Source organism: Petaurus breviceps, unplaced genomic scaffold (assembly GCF_028583685.1).
Source record: "Petaurus breviceps papuanus isolate PSGF00001 unplaced genomic scaffold, PetGlider_PUasm1.0 90444, whole genome shotgun sequence".
NCBI lineage: Eukaryota > Metazoa > Chordata > Mammalia > Diprotodontia > Petauridae > Petaurus > Petaurus breviceps.
Genome location: NW_027187256.1, coordinates 2883768 through 2910376, shown reverse-complemented (window position 1 = coordinate 2910376; position 26609 = coordinate 2883768). Strand labels below are relative to the sequence as shown.

The 26609-nt window shown below is 36.8% G+C and overlaps 2 protein-coding genes and 2 pseudogenes across 2 annotated transcripts; 2 read left to right on the top strand and 2 right to left on the bottom strand.

Moving 5' to 3' along the window:
• Nucleotides 1–943: 943 nt before the first annotated feature.
• LOC138177735 (olfactory receptor 51H1-like) lies at nucleotides 944–1894 on the bottom strand. The gene has a single exon (XM_069108944.1). It carries the CDS (start codon nucleotides 1892–1894, stop codon nucleotides 944–946), a length of 951 nt encoding a protein of 316 aa, XP_068965045.1.
• On the top strand, nucleotides 1893–15112 carry LOC138177734 (olfactory receptor 51H1-like; annotated as a pseudogene).
• Nucleotides 15113–20015: 4903 nt separating this feature from the next.
• On the bottom strand, nucleotides 20016–20966 carry LOC138177733 (olfactory receptor 51H1-like). Its single transcript, XM_069108943.1, has one exon. It carries the CDS (start codon nucleotides 20964–20966, stop codon nucleotides 20016–20018), a length of 951 nt encoding a protein of 316 aa, XP_068965044.1.
• A 1110-nt stretch (nucleotides 20967–22076) lies between these two features.
• Nucleotides 22077–26609, top strand: part of LOC138177732 (olfactory receptor 51H1-like) — an 11120-nt pseudogene continuing 6587 nt past the window's right edge.

Here is a 26609-nt window from a genome sequence, read left to right as displayed (position 1 = left end):
TACATTCACATGCATACAAATATATTATACATAACACATGCATGCGTATATGAACATAGATGTACATTCATATAGAAATTTGCATGTGTATTAATACATACACATAGATACATGCATACTACCTTTAATAGAAAAATGTTTATAGGGACATTTAAATATGGTATACATAAGCATAATTTATATGGAGTCAAAATATTTTTATGTAAATTCCAACCCTTCCACTTACTAGAAATTTGAGTCACTTTCCTTTTCACTTTCTCAATTTGCTCATTTATGAAATTGGAATACCCATTCTGTCTATTTCACAAGGTTATTGGGGTTTTTCAAGCACATATCAGGTTATCCTTTTCAGGGGTATTGTTGACAGGATGTATGCTTTGAGCAGCAGTTAACCTAGATAAATAGATAATAACCCTTTCAATTGCAGGAATCGACAAATCTATGGAAATCACATGGAAGCATGTATGAGGGAAAGTTCTTTATAATTATGAAATGATATGTAAATGTTATGATATCGGGATGACATATAATGCATCCTAAATTCTGATGGCAATCTATATCACCACTTTTTATCCAGTGGTCAAGAAAACTCAATGGTTTCAGCACTATTTACTAGAAATAGCTAGGGGCAAGTAGATGACACATAGAGTATTTGGCCTGGAATCAGAAAGACTTCAATTGAAATCTGATCTCAAACTTTTGCTAGATGTGTGACACTGAGTAAGTCACTTAAGTTTTATTTTCTTCAGCTGTAAAATGGATATCATAACAGCACCCACTTTTCAGGGATGCTGTGAGGATCGTCAGATGTGATATTTGTAAAGCATTTAGCACAGTGCCTAGCACATAGTAGGCATGGTATAAATGATTATTGCCTTCCCTGCCCCTTTTGCACCCTCTATTTGGTGATTATAGCTTCACTTCCTCCAATCACAAGCATCCACTAAGCCCTGCCCTTTTTTCTAAAGAATACCTGGATTATTCTCTTACGGATCTGCTTAGTTTTTATGCTATAAATGATGGGGTTAAGTACAGGTGGGAGTAGCAGATACACATTGGCCATCAGAGTGTGAACAATGGGTGACAAGTGCTTTCCAAAGCGATGGATCATGGTGGCACCAATGAAGGGTATGTATAAGAGCAACAAAGCACAGATGTGAGAGAAGCAGGTATTGAAAGCCTTGAGTCTTTCAGTCCATGAGGCAATGCCAAGCACAGTCTTCAATATGAGCATATAAGAGAAGAGAATGATCAGAACATCCAACCCCAGAGTACAAATTACAACAATAAGGCCATAAAGACTATTGACACGAGTACTAGCACAAGCAAGTCTCATGATATCCTGGTGAAGGCAGTAAGAATGGGAGAGAACATTAGAGTTACAGAAAGGCAGTCGCTTGATTAGAAAGGGCACAGGGAAGACCACAAAGACGGCACGGACAAGGACAGCTACTCCAATCTTACCAATGACCCCAGAGGTGAGGATGGAAGCATAACGCAATGGATCTCTGATAGCTACAAAGCGATCAAAGGCCATGGACACCAACACTCCAGATTCCATGATTCCAAATACATGTATAAAGAACATCTGGGTGACACAGTCATCAAAAGGGATTTCAGGAGCATTGAACCAGAAAATGCTGAGCATAGTGGGAAGGGTGGACACACAGAGACCCACATCAGTCAGTGCCAAGATGGAGAGGAAATAATACATTGGCTCATGAAGGCTGCTATCCATCTTGATAATGGATAAGATGGTTCCATTGCCAAGAAGAGTGAGGGTGTAGAGGAGTCCCAGGGGAAATGCCATCCAGGAGTTTTTCTCTGGCATTCCTGGTATACCTGTCAGCAAAAAACTGTGATGACTGATGTGAGAGGCATTCAGAGCAAGCATGGTATCACCAGCAGGGGCTTTAGTCTGGTTAGAAGGTAGTTCCAGAAGTGAAGAAATATTCTCTTATGGGCTAGGTAGAAATACATGTTTAATTCAGGTCAAAATGGGGTAGCAATAAAGGTTTTTTTCCACCCTGACTTTACCCCCTACCTCCTTGGAGATCTAAAGTATTGTAATTTGGGGCAGCTAGGTGGCACAGTGAATAGAGCACCAGCCCTGGAATCAGGAGGACCTGAGTTAAAATCTGGCCTCAGACACTGAACACACACACACACACACACACACACACACGCACACACACACACACACACACACACACACACACTGCTCATGTGACTTTGGGCAATGGAAATTGTTTTTTTTTTTTATTCCATAAATTAAAATACAATAAAATAAAGGAAAACAAAAGACTTTAGTCTATGGGACACTGACTCCCATTTTCATTTGTCCAGTTTAAATATTGTCAGAGAAGTGGTAAAGGCAATAGAGAAAATCCCCAGTAATTTAGAAGTGTATCATCATAGTATTACCTCAAATAATCATTCCCTTTAAATGCGCTCTTTATAAACATACCCATTTTCCCTGGACTCATGAAAATCTCCTAAGCATATAGAAACATAATAGTAGATAAACAGAGACTATATACATATTGTAATTAATGTAAATAATTCAAATATGCACTCATTTTCAGATATTTGCATGTGTGAGCATAAGAAAGCCCTTTTCCTCTACAAATGTCTTTCCTCTTGCATAGAAAGTGGTCTGTTTTCATATGTATATGTCACACTAAAACTAGCTTTGTGAAAGTGGAAAGAAATATTTAGAGCTATTAGGAACTGACTGACTAACCTTGTTACCAAGACAATTAGCTTCCTTTCACTATTCTCAATTTTCACATAAATAAAATTGGGATAGTATTACATAATTACTCCAGGACTCTGTTAACTCTTATCTTCATTATATAAACAGGAACTGTTACATATTCCCTGCTACTCATCTCACACCATACTGATTACCAGTCCAAAAAGGGACAGAAAGACTTTCCTGAGTTACTGGCACTATTCATTATTTAAGAGTGGCCTGGGCAAAACTTACCTTGATGGAGTATCTCTTTTATCAGTGTGACCTTAGTAATCTACCTCCTTTGCTTTGAACATAAGGCAGGATGAGGTACTGGACATCTGACTTTTTGATATAGCTTATCTATCTCTTCTAAAGAGACTGATAACAAAATAATATTTTTTTCAAGTAATCATGAGCAGGAAAACAATATACACAATGATCACAGCAATGTGAATCACTACTATAAAAGTTGAAATTCTCTCTTGCAAAATAAAAAAAAGTGTGGAGCTAATGAAAAGATATGAGCAGACACTTCACTAATTTCCTTTGCATTCTCAGGAGGGTCCAAAGAATTGTATATATTTTCAAATTTGTTAGGTATATTGATCCATTTTATTGATTAATATTTCTTTTCTTTAAACTATTCTTTGATATACGGTGTAATATTTTGGGATGAAAATGCATGAAAAAAATTTGGGCAAGTTGAAAATAAATCATATCAATTAAATTTATTTTATTAGAAAAATAAGTTTTAATTGTTTGAAAGGATTGGTAACCTAACACTGAATTTACTTAGAAAAATGTTGTCATACAATTTTCAGAGGAAGAAATTAAAGATACGTATAATCATATGAAAAAAAATGTTCTAAATCACTATTGATAGAGAAACGCAAATCAAGACAGCTCTTGGTACCACATCTCACTGGCTAACATGACAAAGGAAGAAGATGATAAATGCTAAAGAAGATGAGGGAACACTGGAACACTAATGGATTGTTGGTGGAGTTGTGATCTGATCCAACCATTCTGGAGAATAATTTGGAACAACACCCAAAGGGCTATAAAAATATGCTTTCCCATTGATCCAGCAATACCATGTCTAGGGTTATATCCCAAAGAGATCATACAAGTGGGGAAAGGGGATGTATATACAAAAATAGCAACCCTTTTTGTGTAGAAAAGAATTGCAAATCAAGGGGATGTCCATCAATTGGGGAATGGCTGAACAACTTGTGGTATATGAATGTAATGGAATACTCTTGTGCTATAAGAAATGAGGAGCAGACAGACTTCATAATAATCTGGAGAGACTATTATAAACTGATGCTAAGTGAGGAGAGCTGAACCTGGAGAACATTGTGCACAATTATAGACATATCCTATCTGTGGTGACTAATTTTGTTAGACTCGGCTCTTCTCAGGAATAAAATGTTATAAGACAACTTCAAAGACACATAATGGAAAAGGCTATCCACATTCAGAGGCAGAATAGCAGAGTCTGAATGCAGATTAGAGCAAACTACTTGCTCTCTTTTTGTTTTGTTTCTTCTTCCTCATTGTTCACTCCATTGATTAGAATTCTTCTTTTTAAATTGAGCACAGTTTAATGTGAAGGTATAAGTAGAATTTATATTGGATTGCATGCTGCCATGGGGGGAGAAAAGAGGAGGACAGGGGTGTGTGAAAATTTGTACCATAAAAATTGTGGAATTGAATGTTGTAAGCTAACAGTAAATATTTTAAAAAATCATATTAACAATGATGAATATAAAAAAAAGAAAATTATTACCCTAGCCAAAACTCCTTTCCATGTAAACCACTCACAACTCTCTTAAAACAATTCATATCATCCCCATCCTTCTACTGTTCATGTCCCATTTTTCTTTACCCTTCTATTTTTTGTCCTGTAGCATATCTGTTCTCTCATGAACAACCTTCCTGTCGCATGTCATCCTCATACCAATTTTTGTATATATTTTATATTCATTTATATTTACACATGCTACTCGACCTCTCCACCATCTTAGAACTAAGCTTCTTGAGGGTAGGGACTCTTTCATTTTGTCTTTATATACATAGCACCTTCACAGTGCCTTTTGCTTAATAGATGCTTCAATAAGTGTCATATTAAGTTACTACTCACAGGATGGCTGTGAGAAAAATACCTTATAAACTGTCAATTGCCACTAGAAAGCACATTATTGTTAATTTAATAATGAAATATGGGTGTTCTGTTCCTACTAATGACATTGCATTGATGCAGAGCTGAGTGTAATCATGGTTATTCATTCATGAGTTTTTATTTTCACTACTAGGACAAGACATAAATATGCGTTGTAATGTGGAAGCATGCATTTGAAGTACAAAGTCTTGTGAGAAGTCTAGATCACTTTTGGTGGTGGCAATCAAAGAAAGCTACAAGGAGGGGGTGGCATTTGAGTTGACACTTTAGGGAAGGATAAGATTTCACCTGGTATAGATCAGAGAGGAGCCCAGGCACTGAGACTAGTCTGAGAAAGGGCACACTTGTGTGGGTATATCACTAAGCCAAACATCAACATATGCAGAGTTTCTTCTACACAAATTCAGAGATATCCAGATAGATATATTTTATGCACAAATGAGTAAATGAATGCATGAATGAAAATCAAAACATTTTAAAGCAGTACTTACCATATGTCGATCACTGTATTAAGCTCTGAGAAAATAAATATAAGTAAAAACATCTTTACCCTTCCACAGAAATGTACAAACTTTCACAAACCCAGATACACAACTATATCTATAAGGATACTCACAGAGTCTCCTCTACAAACTCATGTACAACTACACAGGCTGTTCAGTCATTTCACTCATTTCTGACTATTCCTGACATTATTTGGGGTTTTCTTGGTAAAAATACCGCAACTGCTTGCCATTTTCTTCTCCAGATCATTTAACAGATGAGGAACTGAGGCAAACAGGGTTAAGTGACATGCCCAGGGTGATATAAATAATAAGTGTCTGAGGCCAGATATGAAGTCAGGGAGATGAGCATTTCTGACTCCCAGACCATCTCTATCCATTACACCCCACAGCTGCTCTCTGATTCTAGCTATGAATGTGTAAACCTAGGGATTCCTAATTAGACAATGAAGTGGGAGTTATTGGACTTCATACAAATTCACTTATGTGCAGTGATCAATCCCACCTTAAGGAGCTAGAGATAGATATATGTGTACATATATATATATATATATATACATACATACATTCATGAATGCATACATACAAGATGAATGAATAAGTGGGATCTGCAGGTGGTGCAACCTGGGTGTGGTTATGTGCTTTCATAATAGGACAGATCTATAAGCAGAGAAACTTGAAGTAAAATTTGGAAGGAAGGAAGCATCTACCCCCATGAAACAACTCCTTGGAAAATGTCTAGTTCCATTCATGCTGGTTGTTTCTCTGTCCCCATATAATTAGCTTAAGAGGATGGATTGAGAGAAAGAGTTCTAAACACAGGAAATGAAGATATGACTTTGAATCCTGTCTCTCAGCTAGGCTAGCTATGTGACTTGGGATTAGGCATTAAACTTTTCTCTGACACTTTTATGTAAAATGAAGATGATACTTCAGTCACTTACCTAAACAGAAGCCTATAAAAATGGTGGTTTGTCCACCTTAGAATCCTAAAGATGTGAGACCTTCCACCCTAATCTCTATATTTCATTCTTTATACTCTTCTCAGTAGTCTTCACATGCTGGATATGGCTGTCCCAGGGATGTGTCTCACCATACTTTCTACCTGATTTCCACTTTTTAGAGTTATTTCTCTCTCTGTTTCTCTGTCTCCATCTCTGTCTCTGTCTCTGTCTTTTTCTGTCTCTGTCTCTGTCTCTGTCTGTCTCTGTCTCTTTCTCTCTCTCTCTCTCTCTCTCTCTCTCTCTCTCTCTCTCTCTCTCTCTCTCTCTCTTTCTCTCGCACACACACACACACACACACACACACACACACACACAGACACACTCACACCCTGTACATTTTCTTGGCAAATCACATCAGGAAGTCATTTTTCTGTTGGAAAATAAATTGTTGGGGGTGAATGGAAGAAAGAAGAGAGAGCCAGGTTGGAGTAAATATTTCACTAGTTTCTCCATTCTTCTCAAGTTTTCAATCCCTTTGCTTCTTTAATTCAATTAAATTTCATCAATTTGTTTACATTTCATAGTTATTAATCCTGAACTGGCTAGATCTAAGCTCATCAGCCTCTAAGCAATATAGTAAAATGGAGCCTTGATGTCATTTTTTTCTCAAACTAATGAACTTTTTAAATTAACTGTTTATTAGAAGCTATTAGCCCATTCAACGCAATTTGTTATACTCACTATTTGCTTGCTAGTCAAAGAGTGAATAGTCAACATTTTTAAAGGGTTTGACTTGAGTTGTTGACCTAGATAAGAACATAGTCTTGTACGTATGTTTATTTGTTCCAATTCTTAAGACACTGAGAGGAAGAGAAAGGCAACAGTCATCTAGGTGTCAATTTGATTGTTCATTACCTTGTCTGATGTCCAAAGAAGAATATTCTGCTCACTAAGCCTAATAAATATCCAACCTAATTCTTGCTGGATTAGGGTAAGCTGAAATATCTTTAGAATAAAGAGAATATTCTAAATAGTCATTTTTTAGAAACTCAGATCTTTGCTCACAGAATGGCTGTCCATTTTTATTGCACTCTAAGCTTTTCTTTTTCTTGATTTCTAAGTCCTCCCTTTTCCTTCTCTGTTCATCCACTTTTGCCTATATAATTTGTACATGTGTTTGTAGTTGAAAATGAAACTAAAATCATCATGATGTATGTTTTCACCAACCTCACTTTTCTATTCCCGTAGTCCCTCACCTCTCTGATCCTTTCTCCAGTGAATTTCTTTCACATTCCTGGGTGCTTCTTCATCATCCCCTTTCCCTACTGCATGCTACTCATTCCTCACTCTGTACTGTGCTCTTTTTCTGTTATTCTTACCTGCCTTTCTTCTACTGTGATAAATTCCACCTCTTCCTTTACAAGCAGATGATTTTTGAGCTATTATGCTGTCATTTGAAATCCCATGGGCTGCCCTGAATCTCTAGGGGTCCCTGATGATTCCCTAGATCACAATTAAACAAAATGGGAATTTCTTTATGGAAATTTATCCTTCTGGTATATGTAAGAGCTATGGAGATAGAAAAGGAGACTCATCTATATGCTGAATCATTAATGGAATCTCAGATGATTCAAAATAGTTTTATACTCAACCAATAATCTTCTCCCTATGTTGGTATCTTATATTTTCTCATCAAATGAACATATATACCACCGGGAAAATATCCTTTCCCCTGATTTGTACATAATGCACATGTTCATATTACCTCTATGTATTTATTCTTTGTCTCTTAATTATGCTTTATGTCATATCTGCATATATCCCAACTTGATAAAATGTGAAAAATATTAATTTAGTGATTGCTAAAGGTCATTAGTTGATACAATGGATAGAGAGCTGGAAGTTGAGTCCGGAAGATACAAAGTCTAATAAGAACCCAGACACTTTGTATTTAGGTAACTCTGTGTAAGTCACTTAATCTCTATTTGCCTCAGTTTTCTCATCTGTAAAATGGGAACCAGAATGGCATCTACCTCTCAGGGTTATTTTGTAGATCAAATAAGGCAATATGTGTAAAGTGCTTCAAAACCTTAAAGCACTGTTGTTCAGTTATTTCAGTCATGTCTGACTCTCATGACCCAATATTATATTTTCTTTCTAGAAATAAAAAAGTAATTCGTAAGAATACTTTTTTATTCTGATCTCTTAAATTTACCCTAAGGAAACCTGGAGAACATCAGTAAGAATCCTTACTAGAAGAACTTCATAGTAAAGAAAGTAAAAGAAAGCATTACTTAAAAAGGAAATCTGGCTGAGTGGCACAGTTAAGTTTGTGTAGGACCAAAGCATGTTTTTGAAAACAGGACAATCAACCAAGAAACAGCTAGTCAGTCCATAAAGTAGAACCAAACAACCACTTAGATATTTTGAAATATTTCAAAATATCAAAATTTCTTTAGAGCAGGCATTCCCTCCACTAACACTGGTGGCATAACTTTCATGTTTTCTGTGAGATCCTCATACAGGTCTATCTATAGTAAAATTAACTAGAAAACATACAGCTAAAGAGCCAATGGATGCTTTGCCGTAGCCTCTATAGCCAAGAAGCAAATGATGCTTAAATTCATTGCAGAATAACTCAGTTGCTGGTTTTAGATTTGAGAGATGTGGGAAGGAGGTTACTCAGTTGAAAGGAAGAGCTTAACAATGTCAGAGAGTATGACATACAAGACACATTGTTTTCGTTACTGATAAAACAAAGATATTTCTGTTTTCTAGGTTTCTTTCAAAGTCATCATTACAGAGGTACAAGTTCCATTTCGATTAAAACCTAGGCTGTGCTAACTCTTAAATGGTCAAACTAAATGCAGACTAGGACCAGATGACCGTCACTCAAATCTTCTGAAAGAGCTCAAGGAAAATGTTGTCAGTGGTTTTCCTATAGTTACAAAAGGCTAGGAGGCTTGCTAAAGAAACCCTGATGTATTACATAGGGGTCCAGAAGATTCCCAAGAACTATAAACTTAGGAGTTTCCTTCAATTCATGAGACTTTTAGAGAATAAAAGACTGGGATCTGTAGTCTCTGATGCTACCTTTCCATATAATCAGGTACTCTAGATTATTTCCCCAGAGACCTTGGGCTGAGCACAATGTCTCATCATTTCTAAGCCCTTATCTTGGATGTATATCTCCATGATGTAACTACTACACATGAAGAAACTGGTGAACAGGGAGATTAAGTAATCTTTGTTGGTCACACAGATAATTAATTTGAGATATGGGTTTGGAACCAAACTCCTATTACTCAAAGCGAAGGCTCTTTCCACTATACCATGTTGTCCCTGTAATTCAGTTGAAGCCTGAGCTGTGATTACATTCAGTTTTTAAAGTTAGAGATCTTCTCAAGGGTAACAAAGGTATCTGAAAACTTTGTTGTTGTTGTTTAGTGTTTTCAGCTGTGTGCCTCTTTGTGAATCATATTTGGGATTTTCTCCTTAAAGATACTGGAATGGAGTACATCTGCTCTTCATTTCTTTCTTTTCTTTTTTTTTTTGTAGTTTACATCATTCATTTCCTCAAGATTTTGACTTACAAATTTTCTCCCCATTTTCCCCCTACCCACCACCCCAAAACAGCAATCCCACAGGATATTCCCTCCCTCAATCTGCTCTCTCCTACATCTTCCGCTATACCCCCTCCAACTTTCCAGTAGGGCATGGTGGATTTCTATGCCCCAGTGCCTGTATATCTTATTTCCCAGTTACATGTAAAATAATAATGATATTAATAATAATTATACATATATATTTTTTTAAACATTTGATTTTAAACCTTTGAATTCCAGATTCTTTCCCTATCTCCCTCATCACCCACCCTTACTGGGAAGACAAGCAATTTAATATATGTTGTACATGTGTAGCTATGCAAGACATTTCCATAGTGGGCGTATTGTGAAAGACTGACTATATTTCCCTCCATCCCATCCCACCCCCACTTGTTCTATTCTTTACTTTGATCCTGCCCCTTTTCAAAAGTGGGTGCTTCTAAATTCCCTCCCCTCTAGTCTGCCCTCCCTTCCATCATCCCCCTTCTCATTCCTTTCCCCTCTGCTCTCCTGTAGGGTGAGATACCCTATTTAGTGTATATGTCATTCCCTCCCTAAGCCAAATTCATTGAGAATAATGTTCACTCATTCCCTTTTGCCTTCCTGTTCTCCCCTTCCATTGTAACAGTTTTCCCTTGCCTCTTCTATATGAGATAATTTACCCCATTCTATCTCTCCCCATCTCCTCTCATTTTATTCTTCTCTCACCTCTTAATTTCACCTATTAAATGTCCCTTCCTATTCAACTGGTCCTGTGCCCATCTATACACATACTCACATATGTATTCATACACCCATATGCCCTCCTATATAGACATATATGTGTGTGTGTATACATGCATACACACATATACATTTCTATTCCCTTCAATTATTTTCATGCTGAGAAAAGTTTCATAAGTTGCAATTATCATTTTTCCTTGTAAAAATGTAAGTAGTTGAACTTTGATAAGTTTCTTATGATTTCTTTTCCCTGTTTACCTTCTCATGCTTCTCTTGCTTCTTATATTTGAATGTCAGATTTTCTATTCAACTCTGTTTTTTTCATCAAAAATGCTTGAAAGTCCTCTATTTCATTGAATGACCATATATCCCCCTGATGCTCCTCATTTCTTATAGAACAATAATATTCCATTACATTCACATACCACAACTTGTTTAGCCATTCCCCAATTGATGGGCATACCTTTGATTTCAAGTCTGAATGCACATTGAAGTAAACTATTTGCTCTCTGTTTTTTGTTTTGTTTTGTTTTGTTTTTCTTCTCTCTCATGGTTCCTTTGGTTATAATTCTTCTTTACAATTTGACTATTGTGAAAATATGTTTAATGTTAAGGAATATGTATGACCCATATCAGTTTGCATGCCATCTTATATTAGATATGGAGAGGCATAAGGACTAGACCTATGATTTTATTGGTATGGGGAAATCCCAAATGAGGAAAGTATCTCTATGAATAAAATTTGGCACCTACTCTGCAACTTGTAGTCCTAGCGAGTAGCCCTGGGCACTTGTAATGGCAAGCAAAGAAGTATTTAGCACCATGTTTGAGTTCACATGTCTTGGAAACTTGCTCTGATTATGTCACATCTTTGATAAGAAACAGAACTTGTGAACCCCACAACTTGTAAACCCCAGAACTTGTGAACCCCTGTTGCTAATGCAACAGGAAGTGGTGGAATAAGGAGGAGCAAATTACCATGTGTAAGGAGTAGCCCAAGCTGGGAAAGAACAGAAGAACTAACAAGGAAGTGTTGGGGTGGAGAAGGAGAAAACTTGTGGTGTCCTGCAACTCTGTTTGTCTCTTCTGTCTGTTCTGATTTGTGTGTGTGTGTGTGTGTGTGTGTGTGTGTGTGTGTGTGTGTGTGATACTTTGTATAGAAGCCCTGGGACTTACTGGAAGCCCTGAAAGAGAATTTTCTCATTTTCTGTTTACAGAAATCCTGAAGGAGGGTTTGGGAAGTCCTTGGACTTTATTGATGATTTGTGTTGACCTCTCAGACCTTGTTTTGGCTCTGTGTTGATTTGTATGCTGATCATTTGTGTTGACTTCTCTGACCTTGTTTGTGGGTCTCTGTTGATTTCATAGGCAGACAGTGAATTGATTAGGGTGTTAACAATGTGTGTGTATGTTATTGTGGCTCTGTTAACCTTTGTCTTCCTAGAAACAGAAACTGCAAAAGACTTGAGATGGACTGGACACTGTGACCTCCAACATGGAACAGGGGGATGAACAGGGAGAGAAACTGGACAAGGAGCTGGACAAGGAATTGAGAACTGCCTACCTTTGAACCTAAGTGACAGTTGTGTAGATTCAGGTATTAGATGGACCCATGGGAGAGAAGTCATGGAATCTGAGAGCCAGCCTGGAGTCAGAATGAAAAAGAGCTGTCCTTGGGTACTTGATGCTGATTGAGAAGATCATGATTTACTGTGGCCTAGGGGTGAAGAACTTTGACCTTTGTACTTTGTGCTCCTTAAGGAGACTTGCTCCTTAAGGATGATTGAGTTAAAGATGATTGGAAACTAATCTCCAATCAAGAAGACAGATGACTTTTTGACTGAGGCATTAAGATAATGTGATCTAGGGCTGGAGGACATTGACCTTTGTACTTTGTGTCCCTTAAAGAGGCTTGTTCCTTAAAAAGGGATGATTGAGGTAATAGCTTATTAAATGATTGTACTTTGTTTAAAATTATGTGGTCACATTGGTGGAAACTATGTAGCCACTTTAGTGATAAGTTCATATGTCATAACATTGTGTATGCTATATTTTGATTTCTATCAATATTTTGTCTTAGTTTATTACTGAATAGAGAATTCACTATACTATGCAATCAGAACCTTGAAGCTGTTCACAGCAGTAATCCTTTGGATAGCTGCTCGTATTTGGCTTTACAGCACTGAGGATAAGTGACTTGCCCAGGATTACACAGGCAACACATGTCATAGGTGAGACCTGAATCGAGGTCTTCTTACATTTAGAAGCATCTATCTACCCATTACACCACACTGTCTATCATTAATATTAGTATTTGATCTGTTGTTGCTCTGTTTAACTCAATCTTAGAATATTTGATATCCAGTAGATTTTTTTTAAAACATCAGTTAATTTCTTATTATAAGGAGTTTGTATATACCCCCTCCATTTCACCCCCTCAGTTAAATAATAAAAAATAATAACATTTTCATAAGAAATATGCGTAATTCAACAAAACATAATCCTACATTGTCTACATGCAAAATGTATGTCTCATTCTGTATTTAAAGGTCATCCCTTATTTGGCAGTAGATGAATAGAGATGAATGAAATGCTTAATCTTCAGTCATCTTCGCTCATGATTTACCATTGCACTGCTCAGAGTTCCCAAGTCATTCAAAACTGTTTTTTCCTGTAATTTTATTTCCATTGTATAATTATTTTCTTCTATTTTTGCCCACATTACTTTGCATAAGTTTATAGATATCTCCCCAATTTTTTTTTCTGAAACTGTCCACTTTATTATAGCATACCTATTCTATTACATTCAAATATCCTAATTGTTTTAGCTATTTTCCAATAGGTGTCCAACCCCCAACTCAGTTTCTAATTTGAAATCACAATAAAAAATGCTGTGTGTATGTGTGTGTACACACATATATACATATGTGTGTATGTGTACATACATAAACACACATCTCTGTATACACACAGATACATATGTAAATATACACAAATATGTGTATATATGCAAACACACAGCTCTGAAAGAGAATTTTACTGCTGTTTACAGAAGTCCTGAAAGAGGGATTCCCTGCTATTTACAGAAGTCCTGAGACTTTACTGTAGATTTATGTTTGATTTCTCAGACACAAGCTTTGTCTATTGGTCTGTGTTACTTGGTCAGACAGAAAGTGAATTGAGATGCTAGTTAAGGCAATATGTATAAATATTATCATATCTCTGTTAAATTTTGTCTTCCTAGAAACTTTAAAGAACTGTCCCATAAGCTGAGTTATGAAACAGGAGGGGAAAGCTGCTTACCTATGAATCCAGGCAAGATCTGGTCAGCCCATGGAAGAAGAGGCTTGGGGTTTGGAAGTCAGCCTCAAGTTAAGAAGAAAGAGGACTTTACTTGGGTACTCTTCATTGACTGATGATATTGTGACTTATTGTGACTTGTGTGTGGATGCTTTTTGTACTCTCTGCTACCCCTTAAGGATGACTGGCTTAAGGATGAATTGGAAACCAGCCTCCAGTCAAGATAAAGAAGACTTTTCTTGAGTACTCTAGACTGTGACTTACTGAATGATATGTTTTGTTTAAGACTATGTGCTTACCTTAGTAATAAGTTGTTATGTAATATTTCTGTGAATGTTATGCTTTAGTTTCTTAAATGTTTTCCTTTAGTTTATTGCTGAAAAATATGCAGAGTTTACAATCCTATGGTATTAGATCCTTAATGTTGCTCACTGCAGCCATCCTCAGGAGAACTGCTTGTGATTGGCTTTATACTTGCTTGCTAGAAATCTTCTGCTTGGCTATTGAGTTGTCATCTTTGACATTGATCTGGTCCAGATGTATTTAATTCACACTTTCTCAACATTGAGTGTGGTGGTCATGAACTTTGAGTGAGTTGTAGCCATACAGAACCCATTGAGGTATGGCATCATCCTTAGCAGGGGTGTAGTCTGTAGAATAGGGGCAGCTATCCTCACAGGGCTGTCTGTGTGGTATGCCCTTTGCCCTTTCTCATCAAGTGGCTCCCCTTCTACTGTTCCAATTTCCTTTCCCATTTCTTTTGTCTCCACCAGGATGCAGTGCACTTTGCCTGTGCCAACACCTGTATCAATAGGCTTTATGGTCTTATTGCTGTTATTATCACCAAAGTTTCAGTTTAACTCTCTTTCCTCCTTTCCTGTGCATTTATCCTGCATGCAGTATTGTCAATTACCTCTGGAGATGGTCAACTAAAAGCACTCAACACCCGTGTTTCCCATATCTTTGCTGTTCTCATCTTCCATGTGCCACTCATTGGCATTTCTTTTATTTATTGTTTTATGAAGCATCTATGCCCTCTGAATCAGGCCACCACCTACTTGCTTGCTCCCCAGAGTCTAAATCCCATATTATACACTGTGAAGACCAAGGAGATGTGAAGGAAATTTTTTCCAGATATTTTCCCAGACAAAGATCACTATGCAGGTTGAGGACCATCTATGCTAAAGATATGAGAAGAGAGATTTCCACTCTTATAAACACCAATTAAGACTATCAAGAGTAAAGTTTTTATTACTTTTTATCACATATTTAGTTATGTCTACTGAGAATGGTGGGGATCAATAAACAATATTTCAAAAGCATTTATTAATTGCTCTCTGTAACAACTCACTATGTTAGTTACTGTGGGTACAAAGAAAAACAAAACCAAACTTTCCTTGCCCTCAATGAGTTTATATTCTATGGGTGGGGAAAGCAATATGTTCACTTATAGAAGTACATACAAAATGAATGAAAGGTAAGTGGTAGGACAAGGCTTTGTGTTAATACCTAGTGTACTTTGTATAAGTTAGCACCTGAACTGACCTTTGAAAGATATAAGAAATATTTTTTAAGAGATAGAAGTGAGGTAGGAATGCATTACAGAGAGACAGACAGAGAGAGACAGAGACAGAGAGAGAGAGAGAGAGAGAGAGAGAGAGAGAGAGAGAGAGACAGACAGACAGAGAGAGAGAGACAGAGACAGAGAGACAGAGACAGAGAGAGACAGAGACAGACAGAGACAGAGACAGACAGAGACAGAGACAGACAGAGACAGACAGAGAGACAGAGAGACAGAGACAGACAGAGAGACAGACAGAGACAGAGACGGAGACAAAGAGAGAGAGAGAGAGAGAGAGAGAGAGAGAGAGAGAGAGAGAGAGAATATTGCCACCTCGAATGAATATGCTTTGTGGAGGAAGGCATGAAATGAATGGATTAATGTTTTCTTTTCACATAGGAGCATAGGAGGACAAAGTATCAGGAAGTCCATTTCCTCATTATTGAGAACTATGGTCAAGCCTTTCAAAATAAAGCTCATTTACTCAAGACAGGGTACCTTCTCTACCTATTTCAGATAATCCTTTTAATGGCAGCAAAGCAGTAAGCATGATCTGATAAATGGAAGAGTCAACTTTTAAAAAGCTTTATTTCATACTGGTTTGTAGTGAATATCTACTATGTCCCCAGACTTATTTGAATAACTGCAGAACCTCTTTAAATGTCTACTCAATCAAAGAATCTCAAATCTGGAAAAGACTTCAAAGAACATATAGTCTAAAAAGTAACTGGGAAGGAGCCCCTCCCACCTGCTTCCCTCTTAATATCCTAGTTAGAAAAAAAGAGGATACCAACATTAGATTAGTTAGAGTCAAGGAAACCAAGGTGGAATGTTTCTGTGAATGGTACTTGTTTAATATTAGGAAAACCATCAGTATAATTGATCATATCAACAATAAAACTAGCAGAAACCACATGATCATCTCAATAGATGCAGAAAAGGCTTTTGACAAAATACAACACCCATTCCTATTAAAAACATTAGAAAGTATAGGAATAAATGGAGCCTTCCTTAAAATAATAGGTAGCATCTATTTAAAGCCATCAGCAAGCATTATGTGTAATGGGGAGAAGCTAGAAGCATTTCCCATAAGATCAGGGGTGAAACAAGGGTGTCCACTATCACCCCTCTTATTCAATCTGGTTCTAGAAATGTTAGCACTAGCAATTAGAGAAAAAAAAGAAATCAAAGGAAGAATGCTATAGAATTTCACGGTATGAGAGTCATAATTTAATTCTATTTATCAACAAGAAATTTTTAAGGGCACACTATGTTAAGGAACTGTAGAGTGTTCTGAGGATTCAATGATAAAAATGAGAAACAGTCTCAAGCACTTTACATTTTTCTAGGGGATACAACGTATATACACAGGAAAATATGGAAGGTCAAGCAGGCTGGAAATGTTGAGATAGGATTTATGGAATAGCCAGTTTTGGGCTCACTTTTATTTGCATCTAGTTCTTGCTTTATCCTCAGACACTTCAATTCCTCTTCCTTTATCCTTAAAGTCCTTTTCCCTCTTGGCCTGCTGTCACTCCCATTCTATTAACCTTTATTGCTGGGTAGCTCAAGCCATCTACTTACTTTGTTACTACCCTAGAATTTTAGAACTTTTATAATGCTGTCAGGCTACATCAAAAGTCCCTTGAGCACTTCAGCCCTGTATCTATTGCTGCCTACATATTTCACCTTCATTCTTGGGGATATGTTTGGAGCCATCTCAATTTGACTTTCAAGAACCTATTTTGAAATTTTCAGTGTGAACATTTATACCTTGGAAATCAGGAAGCCATAAAAACTACAGCTTAATTTTATTTATTGTCTAGGCTTAAGGGAATGATGGGCACAATTTTAATACTGGAGATTAAACTTAATAGTGTGTTTAGTGTTTTTTGAAAGAAGGTTATTAAACATTTTCTACCTCACCCCTGCTATCTTTTTAGAACAACAGAATCCTGGCATATCCCTCATGTGTCTCCTAAAACCTAAACATCCAACTTTCCCTCCAGTCAAGAACATTTGAACTTCGGAGGTGTCTTTGACTCTTCTTTATTTCTTAGCCCTTTTCCCAATTAATTAACAAGTCCTGGACAATTTTCAACACGGGATTTTCCAGTCTCTCTTTGAACACCTTCAGTAATGAGTACGACACTATCTCTTAAGGCAAGCCATTCCACTTTAGGGCAGCTGCAATAGTTAAGAAGTTTTATTTTATATGGAAGTTGCAATCTTCTATTTGTTACTGTCACACTTTCATACTTTGCTCATAGTTCTGCTTTTTTGGGGGAAGTTGAACAATTCTATCCATTCTTGATCCTTGTAGTTAATCAAATATCTTAGATGACAAACATTCTCTAGCAATGCACATTGGTGTCTTCTCAGCAAAACATGCACTTGACCAACATGCCAAATGAAATTTATAACAAGTGGTTTACAAGTCAGATCATTATTTCATGGGAGTTTGAGCTGAAAGCACTTTAGAGACCATCTAGTTTGCTCTTTTGTCGTATAGACTGAGGAACATAGTACCCAAAGTGTTTTCCCCAGTTTATATAAGAGAAGCAATACCAGCATTTAAACACAGGTTTTTTAACTCTCAACTCAAACAGCATTCCCTGCATCAGTAGTAATTCAAATGTGCAGTTTATTAATGGATCAAGGAATACAGAAGGTCCCCCTGATGTTCATCTCCAACTTAATGTGCACATATGTATCTGAATGTATATTTTGTATATGTACCTATCTTTGCACATCTCTCTATATATCTCATACATCACACATACCTATGTGCATATATATAGATTAATATATATGTATACACACTATATGTGTGTGCATATACATACATATTCATATGTTATGTATATAACTATATATACATGCATGAGTGTATGTATATGTATATATGTATGTATGTCAACAATAGAAAAATCAGTTCATTGGAGCATTTCAATATGGTATATATGCTTATCCTATATTTTTATACTTATACTATATACTTCTATTTATATATGTGGAGTCAGATTATTTTAATGTAAATCCTAGCTCTTTCACTTACTAGAAGCATGACCTTTGACAAATCACTTTACTTCTCTGTTTTTGGATTTGTTCATTTATAAATTTATAATAATAATCCTTGTTCTGTTTGCTTCACAGGGTTATTGGGGTTCTTCAAAAACAGACTGGATTATCCCTCTCAGGGATATGGCTGACAGGATTTATATGTCAGGCATCAGTTGACCTATATGATTAGATAACAATTTTTCAACTGTAAGAATTTAGAAATTATGGAAATCACATGGAGCCATGTATGTCGAAGATCTTTATAGAAATGAAGATATGTAAATTCAGTGATATCAGGATAAAATATAATGCTTCCTAAATTTTGGTAGCAATCTGTGCTCATTGTCCTTTAATAGATCAGACTAACAAGAGTGTTGAACCTATATCCTTGAGACCACATGGGAATTTGTAGGACCTCAAGTATTGTGATGTTAATGGGGATGGGAAGATCTTTCCCATCCATTAATAGGTGACCTGCTTTAATTCTGAGTCACATAAGCCTGTGGTGGGAGGAGCTTGCCAAAGGGTGGAGTAGGAATGGTGGAGCAGGAAGAGAGAGCTGGGAGAGAGGTAGAGAGAGCTGAGGAAAGTGAGGCAGAGCTCAGGCAGAGCAGCTAGTGTGAGTGAGAGAAGGATGAATTTTGCCTAGGGGAGCTTTTCTGCAGGAAGGCCTGACTAAAGGAAGTCTTGGGGATAGCGGTGCTCCCAGCATTGGTAATGTGTACCAACTTTTTATTAGCATGGTGGATTTGCCTTTCTGGTATGTAAATAAATATCTTGGTTTTCTTTTCAAAGAAGACAGTCTGTGATGTCTTGTGATTCAAACCTGAAAATGGGACTACATATTCATAGCAGTTTCTGTGGGTCTCTCATTGGTAATATAAGTATGGACCCTTGACTAAATCCAAACTTTACAAAAAAAAAATCTTTTATTAAGGGGATTTGTTCTATAAGGTTTGGATTCAGTCAAAGAGCTGCACTTCAAGACCTAAAGGGCCTTGAGGCTACAAAGGTCACAGGTTCCCCACCCCTGACTCCAGACAATCCAGGGGCTTCTATTCACTAGATTTAGTTAAGGGCCACTAGATGGCACAGTGAACAGAGTACTTCCCCAGAATCAGGAAGACTTGAATAAAAATTTGACTTTAGATCCTTACTAGCTGTGAAACTGGGCAAGCCCTTTACCTTGTTTGTTTTATTTTCTTCAATTTCAAAATAGATATAATAGCACAAACCATGCAGGGGTGCTGTAAGAATCATCTAGGATATTTGTATAGTTCTTAGTACAGTGCCCGGAACACAGTTGGCATGACATAAATGGTTATTGTCTTCCATAGCTCCCAGTTGGCCACCCTATTGGTGATTATCACACAAATCCTTCACAGGCCAAGTATCCACTAAGCCCTTCTTTTTCTCCTGAAGAATGCTTGGACCATCCTCTTACGGATCTGCTTAGTCTTTATGCTGTAGATGATAGGATTAAGTACAGGTGGGAGTAGCAGATACACATTGGCCATCAGTGTGTGCACAATGGGTGACAGGTGCTTTCCGAAGCGGTGGATCATGGTGACACCAATGAGGGGTACATAGAAGAGCAGCACAGCACAGATATGAGAGAAGCAGGTATTGAAGGCCTTGAGCCTCTCAGACCATGAGGCAATGCCCAGCACAGTCTTCAAGATGAGCACATAAGAGAAAAGAATAATAAGGGCATCCAACCCCAGAGTACAAATGACAATAATAAGGCCATAAAGAATATTGACACGTGTGCTAGCACATGCGAGTCTCATGGCATCCTGGTGGAGACAGTAAGAGTGAGAGAGGACATTAGAGTGGCAGAAAGGCAGTCGCTTGATTAGAAAGGGCACAGGGAAGACCACACAGATGGCACGGACAATGACAGATGCTCCAATCTTTCTAATGACCCCAGAGGTGAGGATGGAAGCATAACGCAATGGATCTCTGATAGCTACAAAGCGATCAAAGGCCATGGACATCAGCACTCCAGATTCTACTCCTCCAAATCCATGTATAAAAAACATCTGAGTGATGCAGGCATCAAAAGGGATTTCAGGAGCATTGAACCAGAAAATGCTGAGCATAGTGGGCAGTGTGGACATGGAGAGACCCACATCAGTCAGTGCCAAGATGGAGAGGAAATAGTACATTGGCTCATGGAGACTGCTATCCATCTTGATAATGGATAAGATGGTTCCATTGCCAAGAAGAGTGAGGGTGTAGAGGAGTCCCAGTGGGAATGCCATCCAGCGGTTCTTCTCTGGCATTCCTGGTATACCCGTCAGCAAAAAACTGTGATGATTGATGTGAGAGGCATTCTGAGTAAGCATGATATCACCAGCAGGGGATTTAATCTCCTTTAGAGGTAGTTCCAGAAGTGAAGAAACATTTTCCTTTGGGCTAGGCAGAAATGTACATTTAATTCAGGGCAGAATGGGACAGTGAGAGATTTTTTTTTTTTCACCCTGATTTACCCCTTACCTCCTTAAGGATCTCAAGTATGGTAATTCACATTATAGGTTTTAGCTTGTTTGTCTGAAAAAAAAAAGATGATGCAAATAGAAAAAAAAAAGAATATTCCTAAGAGTCAATAATAAATAAGACTTCATTTTTAGGTAAAAAATAATTGGGAAAACTGGAAATCACTATGACAGAAACTGGAGAGAGACCAATATCTTATATGAGTTCAAAATGAATACATGACCTAGATATAGAGAAGTTTTGTACAAGAAAATTAGAAAAAAACATAGAACATATTACTTATCAGACTTTTTAGTGGATTTTCAGTTTATGAATAAACAAAAGGTTTGAGAGAAAAGTTAAGTTTGATTTTGTTAAATTTTAAAAGTTTTTGTGCAAATCAAACAAATGCAGCCAAGATAAGAAGGAAAGCAGAAAAGTCAGGAAAACATAATAGATGTCCTCAGAGAAAGGTCTCATATCTAAAATGTATAAAGAATTTTATCAAATCTATAAGAATGCAAGTATTTCCCTGATTTTAAAAATGGTCAAAGGACATGAAGATGAAATTTTATAATGAAGAAATTGAGACAATTTTAGTCATATGAAAAACATTTCAAAACACTTTTGATTAGAGAAATGCAAATTGAAACAACTTTGAGATATCACTTCACACCTACCAGATTAGCTAAAATGATTAGAAGGGGAAAGTGGCAAATGTTGGAGGGAATGTGGAAAAATTGGGACACTAATTCATTGTTGGTGGAATTGTGAACTGATGTAGGCATTTGGAGAGCAATCAGGAATTATGTCCAAAGAGTTATTAAACTACCATTTGACCCAGCAATAACACTACTTGTTCTATTTCCAAAGATGATTACGGATAAAGGAAAAGAATGTATATGTTCTAAAATGTTTATAGCAGCTTTCTTTGTTGTGATACAGAAGTGGAAATATCTGGGATGCCCATCATTTGGAGAATGGCTGAACAAGTTGTGGTATGTGATTTTGATGGAATACTGCTACTTTATAAGAAATAATAAAATCAATGATTTTAGTGGAAAAACCATGGAAAGACACACACAATATTGAAGAATGAAAAGAACAGAACCAAGAGAACATTGTATACTGTAATAGCAATATTGTTTTAAGCACAGCTTTGAGCAAATAAGTTATTTTCACTCATAAATTCCCAAATTAATTGTAAAGGGCAAATAAAGAAAGATGCTCTCTGCATGCAGAGAAAATAGATGCATAAAATAATTATACACACACATAGGTGTGTATGTGTTTATGTGTGTACATATACAAACCTTATTTATACCTAGCAGTGGACATCTCTAGGGCAGGAGGAGGGGAGGGAAGGAAAAAAAGGGGAAAAAAAGAACCATAATTTTGTATATTTGAAAGAAATTGTAAGTTGTGCATAGTAGATTTGCAGTTTCATGTGCAGTCATGTTTTTTTTGTACCATTATGGAAATACTTTTTTTTTATTCTACAAATTAAAATAGAATAAAATAAAGGAAAACAAAAGACTTTAATCTATGGGACACTGGCTCCCATGTTCATTTGTACAGTTTAAATATTGTCAGAGAAGTGGTAGACAAAATCCTCAGTAATTTAGAAATGTATAATATAATACTATCTCAAATCATTCCCTTTAAATGATCTCTCTTTAAACATGCACATACTTTTTCTAGCCTCATGAAAATCTCCTAAACATATAACAACATAATAGTAAATAAACCTATTCTATACACATATTTACATACTGCAAATTCTGCAAATAATTCTAATTTACACTCATTTCCAGATATTTGCATGTGTGAACATAAATATACCCTTATTCCTCTATAAATGTCATTACTACTGCATGCAGAGTGGTCACTTTTCATTTATATAGGTCACACTAAAACTAGCTTTGTGAAAGTGCAAAGAACTATTTAGAGCTATTAAGAACTGACACTGACTAACCTTGCTACCAAGACAATTAACTTTCCTTCATTGGCCTCAACTTTCACAAAAATAAAAGTAGAATATTATTACTTACATTACTCAAGGACTCCACTAACCCCTATCTTCATTAAATGACCAGGAACTGTGATATACATCCTGCAAGCCATCTCACATGATGTTGATTACCAATCCAAGAAGGGAGGAAAAGACTCTCCTGAGTTACCCAAAGGAGAGAATCTATTCATTTTTTAAATGTGACCTGCGTGAAACATACCTGGATGAAGTACTTCTATTATCTGTGTGACCTTAGTAATTTACCTCCTCTGCTTTAAACATAAGGCAGGATGAGGTACTGGACATCTGACTTTTTGATATACTCTATCTATATCTTCTACAGTGACTAATAAAAATTTAATGAATCTACTTAGAAAAATATTGTCATACAGTTTTCAGAGGAAGAAATGCAATATATTTATAATCGTATGAAAAAATGCTCTAAATTAGTATTGATGAGAGAAATGCAAATCAGAAAAAAAATCTGAGGTACCCCATCTCACTGGCTGACATGACAATGCAGGAAAATGATAGTTGCTGAAGAAGATGTGGGAAAACTGGAACACTAATGCATTGCTGGTGGAGTTCTGATCTGATCCAACCATTTTGGAGAGCTATTTGGAACAATGCCCAAAGGGCTATACAAATATGCATACCCTTTGATCCAGCAATACCAATCCGGGGGTTGTATCCCAAAGAGATCATACAAGTGGGAAAAGGACTTATATGTACAAAAATATTGATAGCAGCTCTTTTTATGGTGGCAAGGAATTTAAAATCAAGGGGATGCCCATCAATTGGGGAATGGCTGAACAACTTGTGGTATATGAATATAATGGAATACTATTGTGCTGTAAGAAATGAGGAACAGACAGACTTCATAATAACCTGGAAAGACTTTTATAAACTGATGCTGAGTGAGGAGAGCAGAACGAGGAGAAACCTGCACAATTACAGACATATCCTATATGTGATGACTAACTTTGTTAGACTGGGCTCTTCTCAGCACAACAATGTTATAAGAAAACTACAAAGGATTCTAAATGGAAAAAGCAGTCCACATCCAGTGAAAAAATAACAGAGTCTGAATGCAAATTGAAGCAAACAACGTGACCTCTCTCTCTTTTTTTGTTTTGTTTAGTTTTGCTTCTTATTCCTCATTGTTCATTCCATTGGTTATAATTCTTCTTTACAACTTGAGTATGTTTAATGTGAGGGTATATGTAGAACTTATATCAGATTATAGGCTACCTTAGTGAAGAGGGGAGAGGAGTGTGTGTGAAAATTTGGAGCTCAAAACCTTGTGGAATCTAATGTTGTAAAATAAAAATAAAAAATTATTTTTTTAAATGAAGAGTCCATATTAACAATGAGGAATATAAAAAAATAAACTATTACCCTAGCCAAAACTCCTTTCCATGTAAACGACCCACAACTCTCTTAAAACCATTCATATCATCACCATCCTTCTACTGTCCCTGTCCCACTTTTCTTTATCCTTTTATTTTTTGCCCTTTAGAATATCTGTTCTCTCGTGAACAAACTTCCTGTCATATGTCATCCTTATACCAATTTTTGTATATATTTTATATTCATTTATATTTACACATGCTATTCGACCTCTCCACCATCTTAGAACTAAACCTCTTGAGGGTAGGGACTCTTTTATTTTGTCTTTATATGCATAACACCTTCAAAGCTCCTGGGGCTTAATAGGTGCTTCAATAATTGTCATATTAATTTACTACTCACAGGATGGCTGTGAGTAAAATACCGTATAAACTGTCAATTGCCATTGGAAAATACATCATTGTTAATTTAACAATAAAATCTGTGTGTTCTGTTCCTACTAATGACATTGCATTGATGCAGAGCTGAGTGTAATCATGGTTATTCATTCATGAGTTTTTGTTCTCACTACTAGGACAAGACATAAATATGCGTTGTAATGTGGAAGCATGCATTTGAAGTACAAAGCCTTGTGAGAAGTCTAGATCACTTTTGGTGGTGGAAATAAAAGAAAGCTACATGAAGGGGGTGGCATTTGAATTGACCCTTTATGGAGGTATAAGATTTCACCTGGTATAGATCAGAGAGGAGCCCAGGCACTGAGACTAGTCTGAGAAAGGGCACACTTGTGTGGGTATATCACTAAGCCGAACATCGACATATGCAGAGTTTCTTCTACACAAATTCAGAGATATCCAGAAAGATATATTCTATGCACAAATGAGTAAATGAATGTATGAATGAAAATCAAAACATTTTAAAGCAGTTTTTACCATATGTCAATCATTGGATTAAGCTCTGGGAAAATAAATATAAGTAAATACATTTTTACCCTTCCCCAGAAATGTACAAACTTTCATATCCACAGATACACAACTATATCTATAAGGATACTCACAGAGCCTCCTCTACAAACTCATGTACAACTTCATAGGCTGTTCAGTCATTTCACTCTGTCTAACTATTCCTGACATTATTTGGGGTTTTCTTGGTAAAAATACCGCAACTGCTTGCCATTTTCTTCTCCAGATCATTTAACAGATGAGGAACTGAGGCAAACAGGGTTAAGTGACATGCCCAGGGTGATATAAATAATAAGTGTCTGAGGCCAGATATGAAGTCAGGGAGATGAGCATTTCTGACTCCCAGACCATCTCTATCCATTACACCCCACAGCTGCTCTCTGATTCTAGCTATGAATGTGTAAACCTAGGGATTCCTAGTTAGACAATGAAGTGGGAGTTATTGGACTTAATACAAATTCAGTTATGTGCAGTGATTAATCCCACCTTTAGGAGCTAGATGGAGATAGATAGATGTATACATACATACATACATACATACATACACACCAAAATGAATGAATAAGTGGGATCTGCAGGTGGTGCAGCCCGGGTGTGGTTATGCTTCATAGTAGGACAGATCCATAAGCAGAGAGACTTGAAGTAAAATTTGGAAGGAAGGAGGGATCCACCCCCATGAAACAACTCCTTGGACAAAGTCTAGTTCAATTCATGCTGGTTGTTTCTCTGTCCCCATATTATTTGCTTAACAGGATGGATTGAGGGAAAGAGTTCGAAACCCAGGATGAGAAGATACGACTTTGAGTCTTGCCTCTGACCTAGGCTAGCTATGTCACTTACGATAAGACATTAAACATGTCTCTGACACTTTTACATAAAATGAAGATGATACTTTAGTCGCTTACCTAGCCAACAAGCCATAAAAATGGTGGTCTGTCCACCTTAGAATCCTAAAGAAGTGAGACATTCCACTCTAATCTCTATATTTCATTCTTTACCCTCTTCTCGGTAGTCTTGGTATGCTGGATCTTGCTGTCCCAGGGATGTGTCTCAACATTTTATCTACCTGATTTCCACTTTTTTGAGTTCTCTGTCTGTCTCTCCCTCTCTCTCTCTCTCTCTCTCTCTCTCTCTCTCTCTCTCTCTCTCTCTCTGTCTCTCTCTCTGTCTCTGTCTCTCTCTCTCATACA